The sequence below is a fragment of the Ambystoma mexicanum genome, chromosome 1p (assembly GCF_040938575.1).
Source record: "Ambystoma mexicanum isolate Mex_15411 chromosome 1p, UKY_AmexF1_1, whole genome shotgun sequence".
Taxonomy (NCBI): domain Eukaryota; kingdom Metazoa; phylum Chordata; class Amphibia; order Caudata; family Ambystomatidae; genus Ambystoma; species Ambystoma mexicanum.
In genome coordinates, this window is record NC_090921.1 from 372,568,039 (window position 1) to 372,586,211 (window position 18,173).

General features: G+C 48.3%; 1 protein-coding gene across 1 annotated transcript in view; it reads right to left on the reverse strand.

Moving 5' to 3' along the window:
* Nucleotides 1-18,173, reverse strand: part of MAU2 (MAU2 sister chromatid cohesion factor) — an 893,447-nt gene that overhangs the window by 428,011 nt on the left and 447,263 nt on the right. Inside the window, exons 10-11 of the mRNA XM_069649112.1 lie at nucleotides 17,702-17,805; nucleotides 17,110-17,187 (exon numbers count right to left, since the gene is read on the reverse strand). Of these exons, the coding sequence (XP_069505213.1) occupies nucleotides 17,110-17,187; nucleotides 17,702-17,805 (182 nt within the window). The remainder of the gene's footprint in view (nucleotides 1-17,109; nucleotides 17,188-17,701; nucleotides 17,806-18,173) is intronic.

Genomic DNA, 18,173 nt, shown 5'->3' on the forward strand with positions numbered 1-18,173 from the left:
TTCTGTGCTATTTCTCCGTTGTTTGGCGCATCTGGCTTTTCCATGATTCGCGGCACCACTGCGTCTGCAGATTGAGGGTCTAGCGTTGTTGACAAATCTGGGATGACTCTGCTTTTATGATCGAATTTTCTTTGTTTTGCCGGGGGTAGCAAGTCAGTCTCTGCTGCGAGCATTTCTGCGTCAGAGATTTCGCCGCACATGTTAGTTTTTGCTTGTGGCTGAATTTCAAAAAAATCAGTCAACATTCGCAAGGAATGATTTTTCTGAAGTTTTGTATATGTTAAATTTTTGATCGTGCCGCTTCTGATAGCTTGTTGTTTTCTAGCTTGTGGTAGCTTTTTTTTGATGCTTTTTGTGCATTTGTCTCTCGATCTCTTTTTACAATTGTGAGCATTTGATAGTTTGTTGACTGCACAGGTGCTTGTTTGCAGTTCTGGCAGTGACCCTATCTGATCTGACGGGACTTGTGCATTGTCGGCGTCACTGTGGGCGTGAACTTGAGCCCTCGCGTTGTGTGTTGGTACTGAAATATACTTGTCGTCTTTATTTCGCTGCGGCTTTGTGCGCTCAAGACTGGATTCGTTACACTCATCACTGGTTGACGAGGACTCTGTGCTCCAGTTCGACTGCGTAAGAGCATTACTGCTCGTGCCCAGTGCAGCAATAGAGTCTATGTCGCGCTTCTTGGCGTGCGCAGGGTCGCAGGTAAGGTTTTGTCTAGTCTCCCCTCCGGGAGACTGCGACTCGGCCAGTTTCACTGCTCCGTGTGTTGCCACAGAAAGCGCTTTGATTCGTATAATCTCAGCTGTGACCTGGTTCTCCCCCCCCCTGGTTGTTTCCTTAGCCACCCCTGAGCATGTTAAATCAATGGGGATAGCACTCAGTTTACCGTTTTTTGGGGGGGGTGGAGCTGGTGATGGCATCCCCCACTCGTCACTTGTGGACTGGGTGTGCATGGGGTATGAGGACGTGGGATGTGCTTTATAACGGGACTTATGTCCTCGTTGATTTGGCACTCTTCCCCTTGTTTGGAGCTTCGCAAGCGCATGTCTTCATCCATACACAGCGCTGGAGATGCGGTATAGAGATCAATTATTTACGCCGTGTCTACTTACCACGTGCGTCTAAATCTGTAGAATGTCTTTGTGGTTCACGGTTCCCACTGCAATGTTAAATGGGCAGTTTCTGCAGCTCCTCTGATGACAAGTATGTATACCTCTGCTGTACCGTTATAATATATTCTGATGACGCAGGGTATGGTGCGCTTTTTATTCAGGCCAGGATCAATGGTTACCCCTCCGCAGACTCCCAGTCACTGGTCACGACGTCAGCGCCGAACAGCCGTTGAACAGCCGGCGCCCTTTGCACCTGTGGGGCTTAGCCCTGCAAGGGTAGTGGCCTCGGTGTTTTCTAGCCGCAAAAAGTCACGTGCCAGGTCACGTGACCAACCCAGCTCCGCCTCCTCCAGGAAGCGCGTGAGACAGCTGGTGAGAGCCCTTCGGTGGCTCGCAGTGCAAGCGTTCAGGTTTACCACTTGTCGCAATGAGGGTGTTTTACAGTCAGTAGTCGTGTGCTGTTGTGCAAGTTTATGTGCGGTTTGTTTTGTTGTTAGTGTAGTGAAGTTTGTGTGGATTGCTGCGTTATAGGCTTGTGGTTGTGTTTGGTTAGAGTTTGAGGTGTATGCAGAGGGATGAAATTGTTTGTGGATTGGTTAGTTGGCCTTTGTCCTTTCAATGTCTATGTTGGTCCCACCAACTCAAAGGAAGAAGTCGTCCTTGAAGGGGCTTCTCTGTCAAGATGAACTTGGCAATTCGGACCTGCCGCAGGGCTTCATCAGGCAAACCAACGGTTCAGGGGTTGCAGCAGCCGTCCTCTCCCAGCTCGTCTTTGGTTCTTTCGTTCCAGTGTTCGACTGCTTTCCAGTTCAAGAGACTAGCCTTTTAGACTGTTTTCCCCCTTTCATTCCAGCCTAGCTGCCACTCACCCAGCAGGGTGGCGGCCCTTGCCCGACAGTCAGCCAATCACGCCAGAGTGCATTTGGGTCTCCTAGGAGACTAAACACAGTTTCGGGCACCTCCCCCACTTCCTGCCCACCCCAGACAATCTGGAGCCACAGGTGGTCTTCAGTCCTGAAGCCCGCCAAAGGCATAAAAACAAAGGGACCAAACTTAGTTTGGCGCCCAAGAAACTCTAGAAGAAATTTTCCAAAAATAAATGGTGAAAAAAAGACTACCAGGACAAACAAAGGGGTTTAAGGCGCCATCTTGAAAAACATGGCTCCCACGATTTTTAGCTACCAGTGTTCGCTGTCAGGAAACATGGTAGTTCGTTGTAAAACCACTGCCACCAGCCATTTTGATAGGAAAGGCTAGCATTTCACTGCTACATGAGTTTCTAGACATAGGGGATAATAGGTAACCCCTCCAGCACTCTATAGGAAGATAGTGTGTGCTGGGTCTAGGAATTTAAAATGACTAGTAAAGTCAATTTAACCTTCCATTCTCTGGGAAACAGTAGTTTATCCCAGAGAGGGTATTTAAACCTTTGGGAAGTCTAAAAAAAAAAATCACGTCGTCAAAATCCAGTAACTTTGGATTTTGAGGACTTGATTTTTTTTTAAAGGGAATTAGCACATTTATGAGAATTCTCCCTTACATAGGTCACACCTATTCTTGGAGTAAAGCCAATGGTTACTTTTACAATTACATTCAATGCAAAGGCAGTAGACCCTACCAGTTATAGTGACTCTGTGCAAATCACAATCAGTCAACTGGACAATATACTTTTGGTGAATAGTGGAACACTTATTCCAGGTGCAGTGAAAACCTACAACTACTTTTGTGATGGGTTATACTAGGTGAGGATGTAATATTCAATTACAGGTGCTTTTGAGATCAGTGAAACACAGATTGAGATAAGCAGTAACTCTGATAATTTATTTTTTGATGGCACACAGCTAACTCAAGTCAAGTAAAGTAAACCCCATATACTTTTTAAACCTCACAATGGAGTCCAGGCTAGAACTTTCCCAGCTTTGCAATTACTTGATGTATGACTTATGAGGGACAGTTGGAACCACTGAGTTCTTGCGTCTGTCTAAACAGCACAAAGAAAGTAAAACCCAATGGTACACTTTACTTAATGAATCAGTTATTCTAGGTGGGCAACAACCTAATACAGACTTATTCTGGAAAGGCTAACAGCAAGTCAGGGGAAGTAAGACCCAGTTGGGGGACACTCATACAATTATCCTAACTGGAATAATCTGGTGAAAACACCACATTACTTTTGGGAAGAGGCACAACCTAATCACAGGAGAATATACCTACACATCTACGTTAGAATGGCAAAGTAGTTTAAGGAAGGAAAGATATACATTCAATAGTGCACCGCACATCCAAGGTAAGTAAGAACTTTTATAACTTCACTCTTAGAGTTAGTTACCAATCAACATTTTTACAAGCAAGTAGCTTTTAAACACTTTTCTTTTCTAGGCAAAAAGCCCAATCCCTTAAAAGTATTTTCCTTATTCTTGGAGCAGGATGTTCAGTGGCAGAAGGGGGGGGGTCCACTAAGATCTAGTGACCAACAGGCAGTGTCCGTATAGGTTCCTAAGTAGCAAATGTCAGAGTTCCTTAGGAAGACTGGGCAAACAGGTGAGTATTTTACTTAAGAGTTAGAAGAGGGTCCAGGGGCTTCACAGATGACACTAGCAGGATTCTAGCAGTGGGACTGGGTGCACTGGATGAGAGGCCGCCACATCACAGAAAACACCCCACAGCTACACTGAAATCCTAACAGACTTAAGGGAAGTACATACCCAAGTCAACAGTACCTCAGCATTGAAGATTTTGCAGCAGGACGACTTCTGGATCTGCAGCCAAATGCATGGCCTGTGGATTCCTTGTCGTGGTGACTGAAAGCAAGACCTCAGAAGGTACTTTGCAGCAGGGATCAATGGAGAAGTCTCTAGGCAAGGTTTTCCTCACGACTAAATGAGGCTCGGTGGATTTGGTGCCTTTGCAAGGAGCACAGAAGCAAGAAAACCGTGGTTGAATTCTCGTTACAAAGGTAGAGAAATATGTTGAAGGGGCTTGTCAGACTCTGTTCGTGTCTCTTGAGATTCATCAGGATGCCCATGAAGTTTCGGCGAGATTCGGAAGACCGTGCACTGCACGGTGGCTCAAGGTCTTAGGGAATTGGGGTATCACAACAACACATGGGATGGCTCAAAATGCAGGTCTTCTTGAGTCTAGTTGGTCTCACCAGGCTCTGGGTTGTCATTTTCGGAGTCCCCAGGTCGACTGGAAGGAAGGGCCACAGCAGGCTCTCCAGTCGCTGGAAATAGTTTCAGCAGCTTTTCCTGCATCCTCCTCTTCGGTTTCAGTTCCAGTGGTTGACTGGTCTTCAGCTTCCAGGTTTGCAGTATTTAATGGGAATTACAACACAACATTTGCATTCTCTCCCTGCATTTTACAAGATGGGTCAGTCTGGCTGTCCAATCAGGACAGCCAGCACCCCCCACTGGGATTTTGTCCCTATTCAGGCAAGGAGGAAGACAAAAGGCTGTGGAGGTAGACACCTCTGTCGCTTCCTGCCCTCACAGACTGGAGCCTATGCGTGGAAGTCCAGGGGACTGCCGCCGAAGATAAAAATCACACAAAGGAATTTCTCGCCCTGGATGGCAGGGGAAGGAACAAGATGGGACAAACACTAAATGGCAAAAAAAAAGAAGACTGGGGTCATTTTGGTAAAATGAGCACCTTTAAGTACCTTTACTGCAGCTGTGAACACACCTTGTATTAATTTGGTGTACCTTTACCACAGGCTATCACTGCCACCAGCCATTGAAGACAAGCCTGTTTAGTGAGAAAAGAGATACATTGCATCTCCTCAACAACCTAGACCTCATCCTGGTCACTGAAACATGGTTACATGAAGCCTTAGGCCCCGCACTCTCCCACCTGGCTATGCTGTCACCAGACAAGACTGTCCTACCAAAGGTGGAGGAGTTGCGCTCATAGCCAAAGACTCCATCATCATCAGAAAGACTGACAAATTCACTAACGACAACAGTGATTACCTCCAACTCAAAATCTCTCACCACTGAACCATTACGCTTCATCTTATCTACTGCCCATCGGGCCCTCTAGGTGACTTTTAATCCTCCTTCACCCACCCTTTGGCAGACAATCTTGAAATCAACCAAAGCCATCCTCAGTGATATCAACCTGGGCCTAAATTAACCCAAAGAACCTGCTTCCAAATCACTCAACACATCCCTTGAAACCCTAGGCTTTATAAACACTGTCACAGACCCTACCCACTCCTTAGGCAGAACACTTGACTGGATCGCCCAGCACAACCACCCTCTCACAATCACAGGCAATACTCCCACCCCGTGGTCTGACCACCACATAACAACCTTCAATATCCACACTACCAGTTCCCCACCCCACAACCCCTGCCACCTGCCCTCACTAGAAGTACGCACCTACTCACGAGAGAGAGAGTTCTAAAATTCCTACAGGGACCCGCCTTCAGACCGCCCCTTTCCAATGACCCAGAAACCCTTGAGCAGAACTACAACACTACCATACCTGCAGCAATCAATTCTATTGCCCCTCTCAAACCCCAGAAATCTAAACCCACTAGCCATACTAATACCTGGTTCACCCCAGACCTCCTCAAACTCCGTACGGACAAACGGTCTGCCCTAGCACGCTGGCAGTCCTCCCATGACGACAGAAACTTGACTTCAAAATGTGCTATAAAGACTACAACAAAGACATCATCCAAGCGAAAGCCAAATCATTCGAATCCAGAATCACTGAAGCAAAATCCAACACTAAGGAAATGTTCACAATATTTAGGGAGCTTGAAACCCCAAAACTTTACCAAAGATAAGGCCTGTTGTGATGGCATTCAAACAGCCATGTTTAACAAGCTGGACCTGCTTCAAGACAGAATTATGAACACCAGAATTACGCTCCCTACCCCCCCTAGTGCCGCAACCCCTCCCCCCCCGGATGCCTCCCCTACCTTCTCATTCAAAACCATCCAGGAAAGAGACATCAACCTAATGAAAGGTATCAAACCCTCCAATTGTAAAGGGGACCCCTGCCCTGCCGTCATTATCAAGGACTGAGCCGTCTCCCTCGCTCCATTTCTCACGGCCTTTGTCAACACCTCCTTCACCAAAGGGAAAGTACCTTCATCCGTCAAGGAAGCATGGGTCAGGCCTCTTATAAAGAAACCCACACTTGACCACACCTCACCCAACAACTACAGGCCCATTACCACCGTCCCCTTCCTTCCTAAAATTCTGGAAAAGGCAGCATACCTGCAAGTTCAGCACTTCCTCAAAGAGAATAAACTCCTAGGACTGAGACAATCCGGCTTCCGCCCCAAACATGGGACTGAGACCGCCCTACTCGACCTTAAAAACCAGATGGATGACACAAGAGACCAAGGCAAACCTGTCATGCCGTTTCTCCTCGATCTCTCCACTGCATTCGATCTCGTAGATCATGACGTCCTATGCCATCATCTCACATCCACAGCCAACTTCTCAGCGGAAGCCAGTACCTGGATCACCTCCTTCCTACAAGGTAGAAGCATGCAGGTCTTCTCTGATTTAGCCACTGCCTCACCTACCATGTTATGTGGTGTACCGCAAGGTTCTTGCGCCTCTCCCATTCTCAACATCTTCACTTGCCCCCTCTTTCTCATCATTGACGCAATGGGGATCTCCTACACCAACTACGCGGACGACACGCAGATCCTCCTCACTCTCATAGGTAACTATGACACTGACTCCACGACACTCATCTACACCACCATCCAAACATGGAGAACTGCCAACAGCCTCTGCCTCAACTCAGACAAAACCTAACTCCTTGTAGGTTCCCCTGACACTCAAAAGACTTCACCAGTTTAGCCACTTCACCATCAACTCAATCAAAATTCCAGTATCCGAGTCAGTAAAAACCCTGGGCGTCTACTTGGACTAAAATCTATCCATGACTAGGCAAGTAAATGCCATTGCCGCCTCGGCTGCCTACCACGCTAAACTCCTCAATGCAGTCAGGCACTTCCTCTCCAATGACACCTGCACAAACACAGCGAGAGCCATCACTGGATGCCAGTTGGATGACTAATGTTCTCTTTGTAGGGACCTCCACAAAAAACTGAGAAACTTAAAGTAATTCAAAACAACGCCCTACGTGCAGCACAAGGCATCTCCAAAAGAGAGCAAATCACCACTGCCAGAAGAGCATCCCACTGGCTCCCTATAAAGGAGGGGATCACCTTCAAAGCCCTGACCCTCACCCACGAATGCATCCACCTCGCCGCGCCAGCATACTTGTTGCAAAGAATCCACCCTGCCGCCTCCTGAAGACCAACCAGGACCCCTATGCCAACCTGCTCACCGTACCCAGGGTAAAAAGAGCTAGAGCAGGTAGCGCCAGCTTCCCCTGCATAGCCTCAGTGCACTAGAATGCCCTCCCCACTGCCCTGCGAGCCGAACCATCGCTCACTGCCTTCCGTAAAGCCATGAAAACCACCTTATTCGCCTGACCACCCCACCTTCTGATATGACGCCCATCCCTTCCCTGAGATACTACGAATTGTGTACGTTTTTATGCATAACATGTATAACATATCCGCTTTCCAATGCACTAACGTATGATTACTGCAACTAAGTCTACTGCAAGTAACAGTGCCAATATGCCCCTGGGCGGTCTGTGCTATATGAATGTAAAAAATGAAATAAATATTGGTTTGGTACTGAAGGGTGTTTGTGTATGATGTTAAGTTGCCTCCTAGTTAATGTTTTCTAAATAACTTACCAAGAAACAGAGTGCAAGTGTCTACTTGAACTACTGAGATTGTATGACCTCTGTGCAACATCTTTTACTGCTCACATTCCCTCTTGAGATGAGCCTGGCTGCTCAGCTCACTACCAAAAACTGTAGTACAGACTTATGCGAAAGGTAGTTTTTGCTTACACCTGTAGTCCCAATTGTATTTGGTGGTCCCAGAGGCTACTGCATGCAATTCTGCCTAACAGGGACCAAACCTGGTTTGGCACGCAGAGTAAATCACAAGGACCTTTTCCAACAAGAAATGGCGAAAAAAGAACACCGGGCCATTTTGACAAAATGGCACCCACGCGTGCTTTACTGCAGCTGCGAATGCAGCCCGCGGTAAAAACTCCCAATGGTAGTTAAAAGTAAACCACTGCCACCCACCATTAATTCTAGAAAGGGTAACAAATTGTTACTTGAGAAACTAGACAAAGGGGATACTAAGTAACCCCTCCAGCATCCTATTGTAAGATATTGTGTGCTGGGTCTAGAAAGTTACAAATTTAAGTCAAGTCAATTTCACTTCACTCCTCTGGGAAACAGTTTATCCAAGAGAATGCATTTAAACCTTTGGGAAATCTGAAAGACTTCCCTGTGGCACTGCACTGAAGGTGCTATGTGTCACAATGCAAAAAGATTATGCCTATGGAGTTTTTCAGACTGAAAAACTCCAACAAAAGAAACAGAGTCCAAATCACAATAAAAAAATAAATAAATAAAAAAGACATGAGGGGATGAGGAAAAGGACACTATTCAGGTTAGAAATCAAAAGTCCATAGATCCAGTAAAAGAGCTGGGTGTCTCGAAGGTAGAAGGGAATTAGCACATTTCTGAGAACTCTCCATAACACTTATATTCCCCTTTGTCTACTTTCTCATGTGCCATTTTATGTTACCCGTTCTACAATTAATGGCTGGTGGCAGTGGTTTAGTTTTTCCTACCATTGTGTGTTTTTATCGCGGTCTGCGTTCACAGCTGCAGTATAGCACCCATTGGTACTTATTTTGTCAGAATGGCCCACAGACTGACTTTGTTGCCTTTTCTTGTTGTAAAGGTCCGTCTTGAGATTTACTCTGCGTGCCAAACCAGATTTGGTCCCTTTGTTTTTTTTGTCTTTGGCAGGGTTCACTGCTGAAGGCCGCCTTTGGCTGCATCGTGTCTGGCAGGGCAGGATACAAGGGGGGATTCCCGAAACTCCCTGTGCTTAGTCTCACTGGTTACAGGAATGCACCCAAAGGTGATTTGCCGGCTGGCTGTCCTTCGAGGACAGCCACCCTGCTGTTTGAGTGACAGCTAGGCTGCAAATTAACGGGAGAGACTTACATAAAAGGTGAGGTCTTTTGCAAGGATGACAGTCTACCACTGGATGAAGGAATCAAAAGAACTTGGAAGAGAAGCTTGATGCAACCCCTGGAACGTTGGATTGCCCAGTGAAGCCCTGCCACAGTGCTGAAGCTCTGAATTCACCTCGACTAGAGAAGCCCTGCAAAGGAAGACTTCTCCTGCAGGGTTGGTGGGACCAATCAACCCCATGACGAACTCGACTGGAAATACACTCTCTGCTGGCTGTACTTCCATTGCTGTTGCAGGAACAGAGTGCCAAGGGACAGGAACACCATAATCCATTACATCTTTTCTAAGATCCTCCCGACTCCCTAGAAGCAGGACTAACCAAGCCTGAGACACCTTAACAGAGTGTTGGACCCCAGAAACAAGGAAAGTCTGCAAGGTATCCGAGAACAGCAGTGGTGCTATGCGCGAGAAGCTGAAACTCCAAAGTGCCACTGATCTGAACTTTGCCCATTGCTGCAAACGACCTTCCATTCGTAGTATAGGAGTCACCAGACGTCCTCCATCTTGTCCCCACAACTGAGGCCCAGGAACAACAGGATCTGCCATACTACAACAAGAACAGAAGCCAGCTGGAACCAATTTCTTCAGACCTAAGGTACTGTGAACTAAGGGGTACTTAACCTTTTGTTGTGTAGCTTGCTTGCTCTCTGTTGAGACTTGCAATTGCTGCCTTTTGTATAGTTGCTTGCAGCTTTGTCTTTCACAAGCCTCCTAGCTTGTGATTTATTTTTCTACAAAACTCTAAAACATTGTGCAAGACTTTTTACTTACCTTCAAGAAGTGCCTAAGCTCCCCTAGACTTTGCTCAATTGACATTGGCTGTCCTTGCTCCCTGAGGACTAACCTCCGACTGTTATACTATCCTCCAAAAAGTCATACTACATATGTTACTTATCTAGCTGGGAAAAGGTTCATCTACATTGCATTGGAAGGTTCAAAAGTGCTTACCTGTTTGAGAAACTTGTTAACCATTGTTTCCTTCCCTAACCTCTTTTCCTTGTTGACATCAAACTCATTAATGCTTTAAATGTACCAGGTCTATATCATGTCAACAGTGTCCTAACTATTGAAGTCACCTCAGGGTGTAGGAAGTGTGTGTGCCATCCCCAAAGGGCATCTACTGATTTCTTGTAACTGAGTGTTTATTTTGACGTATATTCAAGTATTACATATTGGCTCACTTCTAAAGAAGGCTTATTTGAAAAAATACTGTTCAATTATTTAATCCAGAAATCTTGAGTATAAGTGTTATTTGGATACTTGTCACTGTGAAACTATGTTGCAACCATGGAGCTCACAATGACCCTTGAGATACACCTGGCTGCTCAGACACTCTACCAACTTGTGTAGTACAGACTTCTACCAAATGTAGGGTTACCTATTGCCCACAGGGTTATTGCATACAATCTTGCCTAAGACTACCTTTTGCCAATTGTGGTGATTCCTACCTTGGTGAGTGCCATTATACCCAGTTTAGAGATGACGTCATCTCACTGCCACTGGCCTTGCAGCTTGTGCTTCAAGGTGGCTCTTCTTGTGCTTCTGTTATTTTCAGTGTATGATTTTCTATGACGCGAGCATCAGAACTTTGAACTAACCCATTGACTTTGGCTGTCCTGGCTCCCTAAAGCCCCCATTCTGAACCTTTTGGCTTTGGCAATGCTTCTTCCCTTACAGGTTTTAATTATTGAACAATAGTATTGCTGGGATAAAAGACTGCCTATGTCCCTCTGGGAAGATCTGTTTTTCAAAGTACAAAGTATGTTCTGATCTAACATTTGACTCATTATAACTCAATGTTGCAAAGGTGATCAAAAATAAGTTATTACTGAACTCAAATGACGTCACGCAATGTGCTGGAAAATGTATAAGGAACAAGTTACTTACCTGTAACTGTTGTTCTCCAGCATGGGTCTGGCATGGATTCACATGCTCATGAATAAAGAATACATAGCAGTACACACGTGCACAACCATGGGAGGTGGCAAAGGCTCAACATTAAGCATTACATCAAACTCAACATTAAGCAATTCTTACCTCCTCACCAGGCTCACCTTAGGCAAACAGATTGCGCAGCACTGCTTGGCCGACCCTGGACTCCTCCCTGGAATCCCGGCCGACGCAGTAGAATTTCGTGAAGGTGTGCGTCGACCTCCACGTAGCAGCCCTGCAGATGTCCAGCAAGGGCACACCAGATAGGAACGCTGTGGTAGCTGCGATCGCTCTGGTGGAATGGGCTCTCGGACGGCCAGGCAGCGGTCGGTTTGCCAACCGATGACAGTACATGATGCAGCCAGAGAGCCATCTGGAAATGGAAGCCTTTGAGAGAGCCTTCCCCTGATTGACTGGTCCAAAGTTCACAAAAAATTTTGTGACGTCTTCTGAAAACAATTCGTGTGGTCCACGTAAATCTTCAGCGCTCTAGCCACATCCAGCGAGTGCAAAGTCCTTTCGGCCGGCGACGAAGGCGACGGGAAGAAAACAGGCAACACCAAGGGTTTGTTGAGGTGGAACTCCGACGGCACCTTGGGCATGAAGGAGGGGTGCGTCCTGAGCACTACCCTCGTGTCGTGAGAAGTCAAGTACAGGGGCTTGCAGGAAAGGGCCTGGATCTCTCCCACTCTTCGTGCGGAGGTGATGGCCACAAGAAACGCTGTTTTCCACGACAAGAACTTCAATGGAGCCGAGTGCAGAGGCTCGAATGGAGGTCCCATGAGCTTGGTCAGCACCACGTTGAGCTCCCACGCCGGGGCCGGAGCCTTCACCGGCGGGAACGATCTGAACAGTCCCTTCATGAATTGTTTCGCCAGACGATGAGACCACAAAGAGGTCCGCCCCGTGGTTCTGGTGTATTGGGAGATCGCAGCAAGATGAATCTTGATGGACGCGTGCGCCAGTCCAGCCTTGGCCAGCGTCAGAAGATACGGCAGTACCTGGAGAGCCGTAATCCGTAGAGGGTTAATCTTCTGTGCGTGGCACCAGACAGAGAACCTCTTCTATTTGTGTCCATAGCATTTAAGAGTTGAGGACGCCCTGGCCTTTGCAAGAACCTCTCTGCAGTCGGCCGGTATGTCGTATCCTCCAAACTCTAACGCTGCAGGAGCCAGGCCTGCAAGTTCAGCGACTTCGGGTCGTGATGGAGGATGGCGCCCCCTTCCCTGGAGAGAAGATCCGCGTCCACTGGCAGATTGATTGACGGGGACGCTGCAAGTCCAGAAGGTCCGGAAACCATATCTGCCTCGGCCACGCAGGTGCGACGAAGATCATCCTGCACCGTGACCTCTTGAGCTGGTTGATGAGCCGGATCAGCAATGGCAATGGAGGGAACGTGTATAGAAACAGGCCCTCCCAGGGGAACGAGAAAGCATGTTCTTTCCTGGCCACAGGGGGGACGCGCGGGCACCTCTTTAGAAACTCGAGCGCGTGACCCTGAGCTAGGGCGTCCAGCACCCAACGGTCGGTGGAGATGGACTCCCACACACTGACGAAGCTCGCCAGCCGGCCTCCCACCGGGGTGCTTCGGTGGGGGCCCGACCCCACGGCCGATTCAGTCCTGCTTCGACGAGGCTTTGCCGCCTTGTCCTCCTTGGCGACGATGGCGGGGTCCGCCTGACTTGCCTCGTCCCCTGTAAGCTTCCTGTGACGACGAACGGGCCGCTTGACGGTAGGTGGAAAATCCGCCGCTGGAACCTTTGGAGGCACCCTGTTTGCCTCCGCCGCTCCGAAAGGGCGGCCGTCGTTGCTGGAGAACACCAAGAGCACGGGCCGTCTCCGTGTCCGCCTTGATGGCTTGTAGGGAATCGTCCACTGTTTTCCCAAACAGGTTGTTTCCGTCGAACGCCATGTCCAAGACTCTGGTCTGCACGTCCTGACGGAAGTCAGTAGCCTTGAGCCATCCACGCCGCCTAAGGCACGCGCCGTTGCCCAACTGGCGAAATCCAGTGTCGGCGATGTCCGTCGCAATCGTAATGGCGTGGTCCGACGCCACCTCTCCTTCCTGCAAGATCTCTAGGGCTTCTGCCCTCTTGCCTGGTAGGAAGTCTAGCAGGGGGGCCAGTTTGAACCACAACTCCCTGTCGTAGCGGGCTACGATAGCCAAGGCGTTGGCCGCCTTAATCGTCGTCGCTGCAGACGAGACGAGACTGTGTCCCATCGTGTCTAATTTCTTTCCCTCTCCGTCCGGCTGGGAGGTCGACGTAGCGGCCGCACCCCCCACCCCCGCTTTCTTCCTGGCCGCCGCGGAGACGACCGAGTCCGGGGTCGGCTGTGCCCGAAGGCACAAGGGGGCCGTGTCCGGGACCCGGTACTTCTCGTACCGATCCCTTCTAGCCGGCGTCGTGGATGGGTTCTTGAGGAGGGCGAGGCCCTCATCCCAAATATCGTCCAGTAGAGGTACAGAGAGGACCGTCTTCCTCTTGGCCTCGCGCCGTTGATAAAGGAAATCTTCCTTCTTCTCTTCCGGGCAGAGCTGGAAAAGCTCGGATGCCCTGGCGATCATGGAGTAAAACGATCCAATCTCGTCGGGCGGGGAAGCCCGGGTGGGAGGTGACGACGGGAGATCCTCGTCGTAAACCTAGTCGTCGGTACCCGTCGCGGCCGTGTCAGTCCCTGTATCATCCCCATATGTGGACGGGGAGGGCGGCTGAACAGGGCGCGATGGCTGAAAAGGAGGTGGAGGATGAATCCTTCTTCTCTTAGGGGGAGGGCTCCCAGAAGGGCCTGGCTCCGGGTCCCCCGACGGGAGCGGTTCCTCCGCTGGTGCTAACGGCAGTCTCGTCCTTATCTCCGACCATAAGGACTGTATAGCCAACAAAATGGCCGCCAAGTTGTCTTGCGGCACTGGTTGAGGGGAGTCCGACAGGCAGTCAGGAGCCCCATCGGCACCCTCGACGTTGTCGTCGTCTCCTACGTCGGGGTCCCTCCCGACGGGCTGGTGGTCTTCCACGCCAACGCCGTGGCTTAAGACCTCGATCAGCTCTACCTCAGTGGTTGAGGCCGAATCCACGACGACCCCCTTCCCCCCTTTTCTTCTCCAGAGGTTTCACGGGGGTCCTGTCGATGAGCATGAAAGAGGACTCCCTCTGCGGTGGCAGGGAGACTCTGAGCCCCGAGGTCGCCACCACTGGTGTAGCCTCCACAGGCTGAGCCAGGGCCGCCGCGACTGTCTCGATAGAGGCCTTGGCCGGATGGATTAAGGCTTTCACCACCTTAGGTGCACTCACCGCCTTCTCCTTAGGGGGAGGGTCACCGCCTCGCTCCCCCTCCGATGGGGCCTTCGAGCTCGACCGGGGTCTCTCCAGGAGCTTCGACGGGTGCTCGGCCTTCCTCTTACCCGAGCCAGAGCGTTGGCTCGTGGTTGATTGCGCCGGGGAGGATGCGCCCTGACTGGCACCCGTAGAGCCGACCGTTCGGCGCTCCCGGTGCCAGCGGACTCGCGGTGCTTGGCCTTCTGTTGGACCCCCGTCGCCGGGGCGTCCTCAAAAGTGTTAGAAGACCGCTCGGACTTTTTCTTCTTCTCGCCTGACGGGCTCTTCCCTTCCAGCCAGTTGGCGAGACGTTGATGGCGGTCCTTCATGGTCCGCTCCGACATATTGCCGCAAAACGCACGGCCCTTCTCCACGTGCGTCTTGTCCTCATGTAGGCAGTAAAGACAAAGGGAGTGTTCGTCCTCCTTAAAGACATTCTGAAGCTGGCATCCAGGGCAGACCCTGAACAGCTTTACGGGCGTCGAGCTGCCCTTCTCCTGGGCCATGTCTGAGATGGGCCTGAGAAACTTCTGGAGTCCTCCAAAAGCGTGGCTCGACGAAATCTTCACCCTTGAGGGGCGTAGACGAATCCGACACGGGTCCCCGTTGATCGGATGAAGAAACGGTGGAGCTTGAGGCTCTTTTGACCGAAACAGAAATTTTTTGAGAAAAAACGTGAAAAATAGCACTAACGCTCGAGAGCAATAGCACGAGGATCCCAACACTTGAAAGTGCGGTAAAAATCTGAAGATGGCTGCCAGAGGCGGGGCTTAGGTAGAGGGCAGTCATTGGCTGTGGTCAGTATGACGCAGAGATCAGTGATTGGTTACTACTACGAAAGACAGATCAGAAACGAAACGGATACTGATTTTTTCTTTACCGAGGATTCCCAGCCTGACGGGGAATATTCATGAGCATGTGAATCCATGCCAGACCCCATGCTGGAGAACATGAAATATTACTCACCTGCTTTATTGCTCTTGTTGAATTGAATCCTAACCCGTGGAATTAATATTAGCGGCTTTTTAAAGATAGTCTAATTCATTGTGTATATATAAATACTTATTTATACTATAACTTTAAGTGTTTAAGTTTTTACTTGGATACCTGTATTTACTGTTTTCATTGAACAGCTCTACAGCTCACATTACCCCTCTTGAGATAAGCCTGGCTGCTCAGTCACACTACCAACTTGTGTAGTTCAGGCCTATATTAAAAGGTGGGTTACCTAATACCAAGACAGTAAAGTCCTTCACAAGTTGGACTCTACGAATTTTTACCCAACAACTTGTCAATTCGAAAACAGGGTCAGGGCAGCAGCAGTGCTTCTGCAGGTGGTGGAGGTGTTGCAGGAGTCTCTGGTCATCTTCTTTGGAGCACCATTTCCAGTGGGCAATTTAGCCCTCTGTCCCAAAAGCCTGGCCTTTTATGCAGAAATCCATTCAGTCATATGTAGCTTTTAATTACCTGGCGGTGGCTCTCATTGCACGACGTCCAACCTCCCAGTTCAAACTGGTTGGAGCCAGGCATACCCTCAGACAAAGGCCAGCAAATTTTTGGGCTCCTCCCTCACTTCATGCCTCAGCAGACACACTGGAGCCTTGGCAGGCTTCAAAAAGGGATCCCACAAAGGCAAAATTCAAAGAGGACTGAACCCAACTGGAATGGTAGAAGACCCAAGAAGGAACACAGAAATGAAGTGGTGAAAAAAAAACAAGGGCAATTTTGGGAAAATCGTCACCCATGGGTGCTTCACTGCAGCTGTGGAAACCGCCTGTGAGTGAGGTGCATATAAAGGATAGATACGTGCATTAACTGCCACCAGCCATTTAAGTTAGTCTGTAACTAATTAGAAAGTTACAGGAGCAGTGGGAATGGAGTTGAGTGTAGCCCCTCAGCACCCTACATAAGGTGGTTTGTGCCAATCCCACTGAAGAAAAAGTCAAATAAAATATATCCATTACCCTCGAGAACAGTAGTCCTCATGGGAAAATATAACACACACGGAACACTGCACAGAGTACTGTGTGCTGGCTGCAAAAATCAATTGCAGATCCCTGTAGTAACATGCATGCCTCCCTCCATTGAAGTAAAAATAAACTATAGTAGCAGTAAAACAAGGTCCCCATGTCAGAGCAAAAGGAATGAGTGAGTGGGAAAAATCTCCACTCAAGAGAACTAGATAAATCCTAGAGTCCAGCAAAAGTGCTGGGGGTCTCTCGTTGAGGGGAACTGGCCCAGAAATTGAACATTCTCCCCAACATATGCTCGTCAATCTATGCTGTATTGGGAATTTACAAAGCATTTGCCCTGTAAAGCAGATTTAAATTTACACTACCAACTATTATACTAAGCATGAAGTCGAGCCAAGAAACAATTGTCATCACAATACTAGCATATCAGCAGGCTATTAAAGGTGCTTCATTTTAAAACCTCTTCAGTTTGCATTTGATAGCCCTTCCACCCAACAAATAACCAAGACAACCACCAAAGAGGATACAGGTTTTAACACTGGATTAGTTTAAGCCATTGTGCACATGGTCTAACTTCAAACCCCTAGACCTCCCCCCCCCCGCCCCGCCCCCCCCAACAGCTGCAAAAGGAAAAAATGGTCCGCTCACAACCTCTGTAGTACTTACTAATAACGTGTGTAACTGTGCAGCATGATTGGAAAAAAGTCTGGGAGACTGCTGGCAAAGTTGACATACTTGTGAAATCTGTTGGATACAGAAAAACGAAATTGTGTCAATATACCTTTTTGGAAGCAATGATCAACCTCAAATCAGACGGGCAAGTATCAGGATGTCTAAATGGAATAGTCGACCACCATTGTTCTGCCTTCAGTCAATCTCCAGATATCGCAGAACGTGGTATTATATAAAATGAATCAACCTTAATGTTTTCATGAAATTATGTGTTCTCAACCAATAACGCATGTATTAACCTAAGCTTTGCAGTGGGAGCCTTCAACTTCATAATAAATCCTAAGATTTGCACTGACATCTTTGCATGAAAAATGCATCCGCTGAACAGTCTGCCTAGAACCACTATAGAAAAGTTACTTGATCAAGCATAAACATGTCATCAGACCTGCAGGTCTGAAAGCTTTGAGAATTCAAGCCTCCTGAAGCACTAACCACTGCGTTTGGGTGCAACTGTAGACAAACTAAATCAACTCTAAACACAAGTCTCTATAGCACAGAAAAGGTTTTAAAAAGCAAGAAAACCTACCTCCTGCAGCGCAGTAGCTTTGTGGCCAGTCACAAGCCGACACATAATAATATGCTCCAGCAAAATAACTTGGAAAGAGGATAATATTGAACTACTATCCAGCACTAGAAAAAAAACATTACAAACAGAGTTAGAAAAAACAGTGAAGATTCTCAGACTTATGCCATATCAGAGAACATTTTGAAATTACTGAAGTACATTGCCTTGAAAATAACTCAAGTACATTCTGTTCGCCTTGCGTGTGATCTCAACACATTTGGATACTTTTGGAGTGCTCCACATTTTTCCCAGTGGGTTCCCATCCAGGTCCTAAAGGCGATAAAAGGTCTGTGCCAGCTTGGGTGCCATTATATCTAGTACAGTGGGAGTTACTGAAACACTAATCTTTAGTTGCCCTGGGCCCGTTTCAATCCTAAGGCAGTTAAAACATTATTATGGCTGCGCCATGTATGAATATTTTAACACAGGAAAC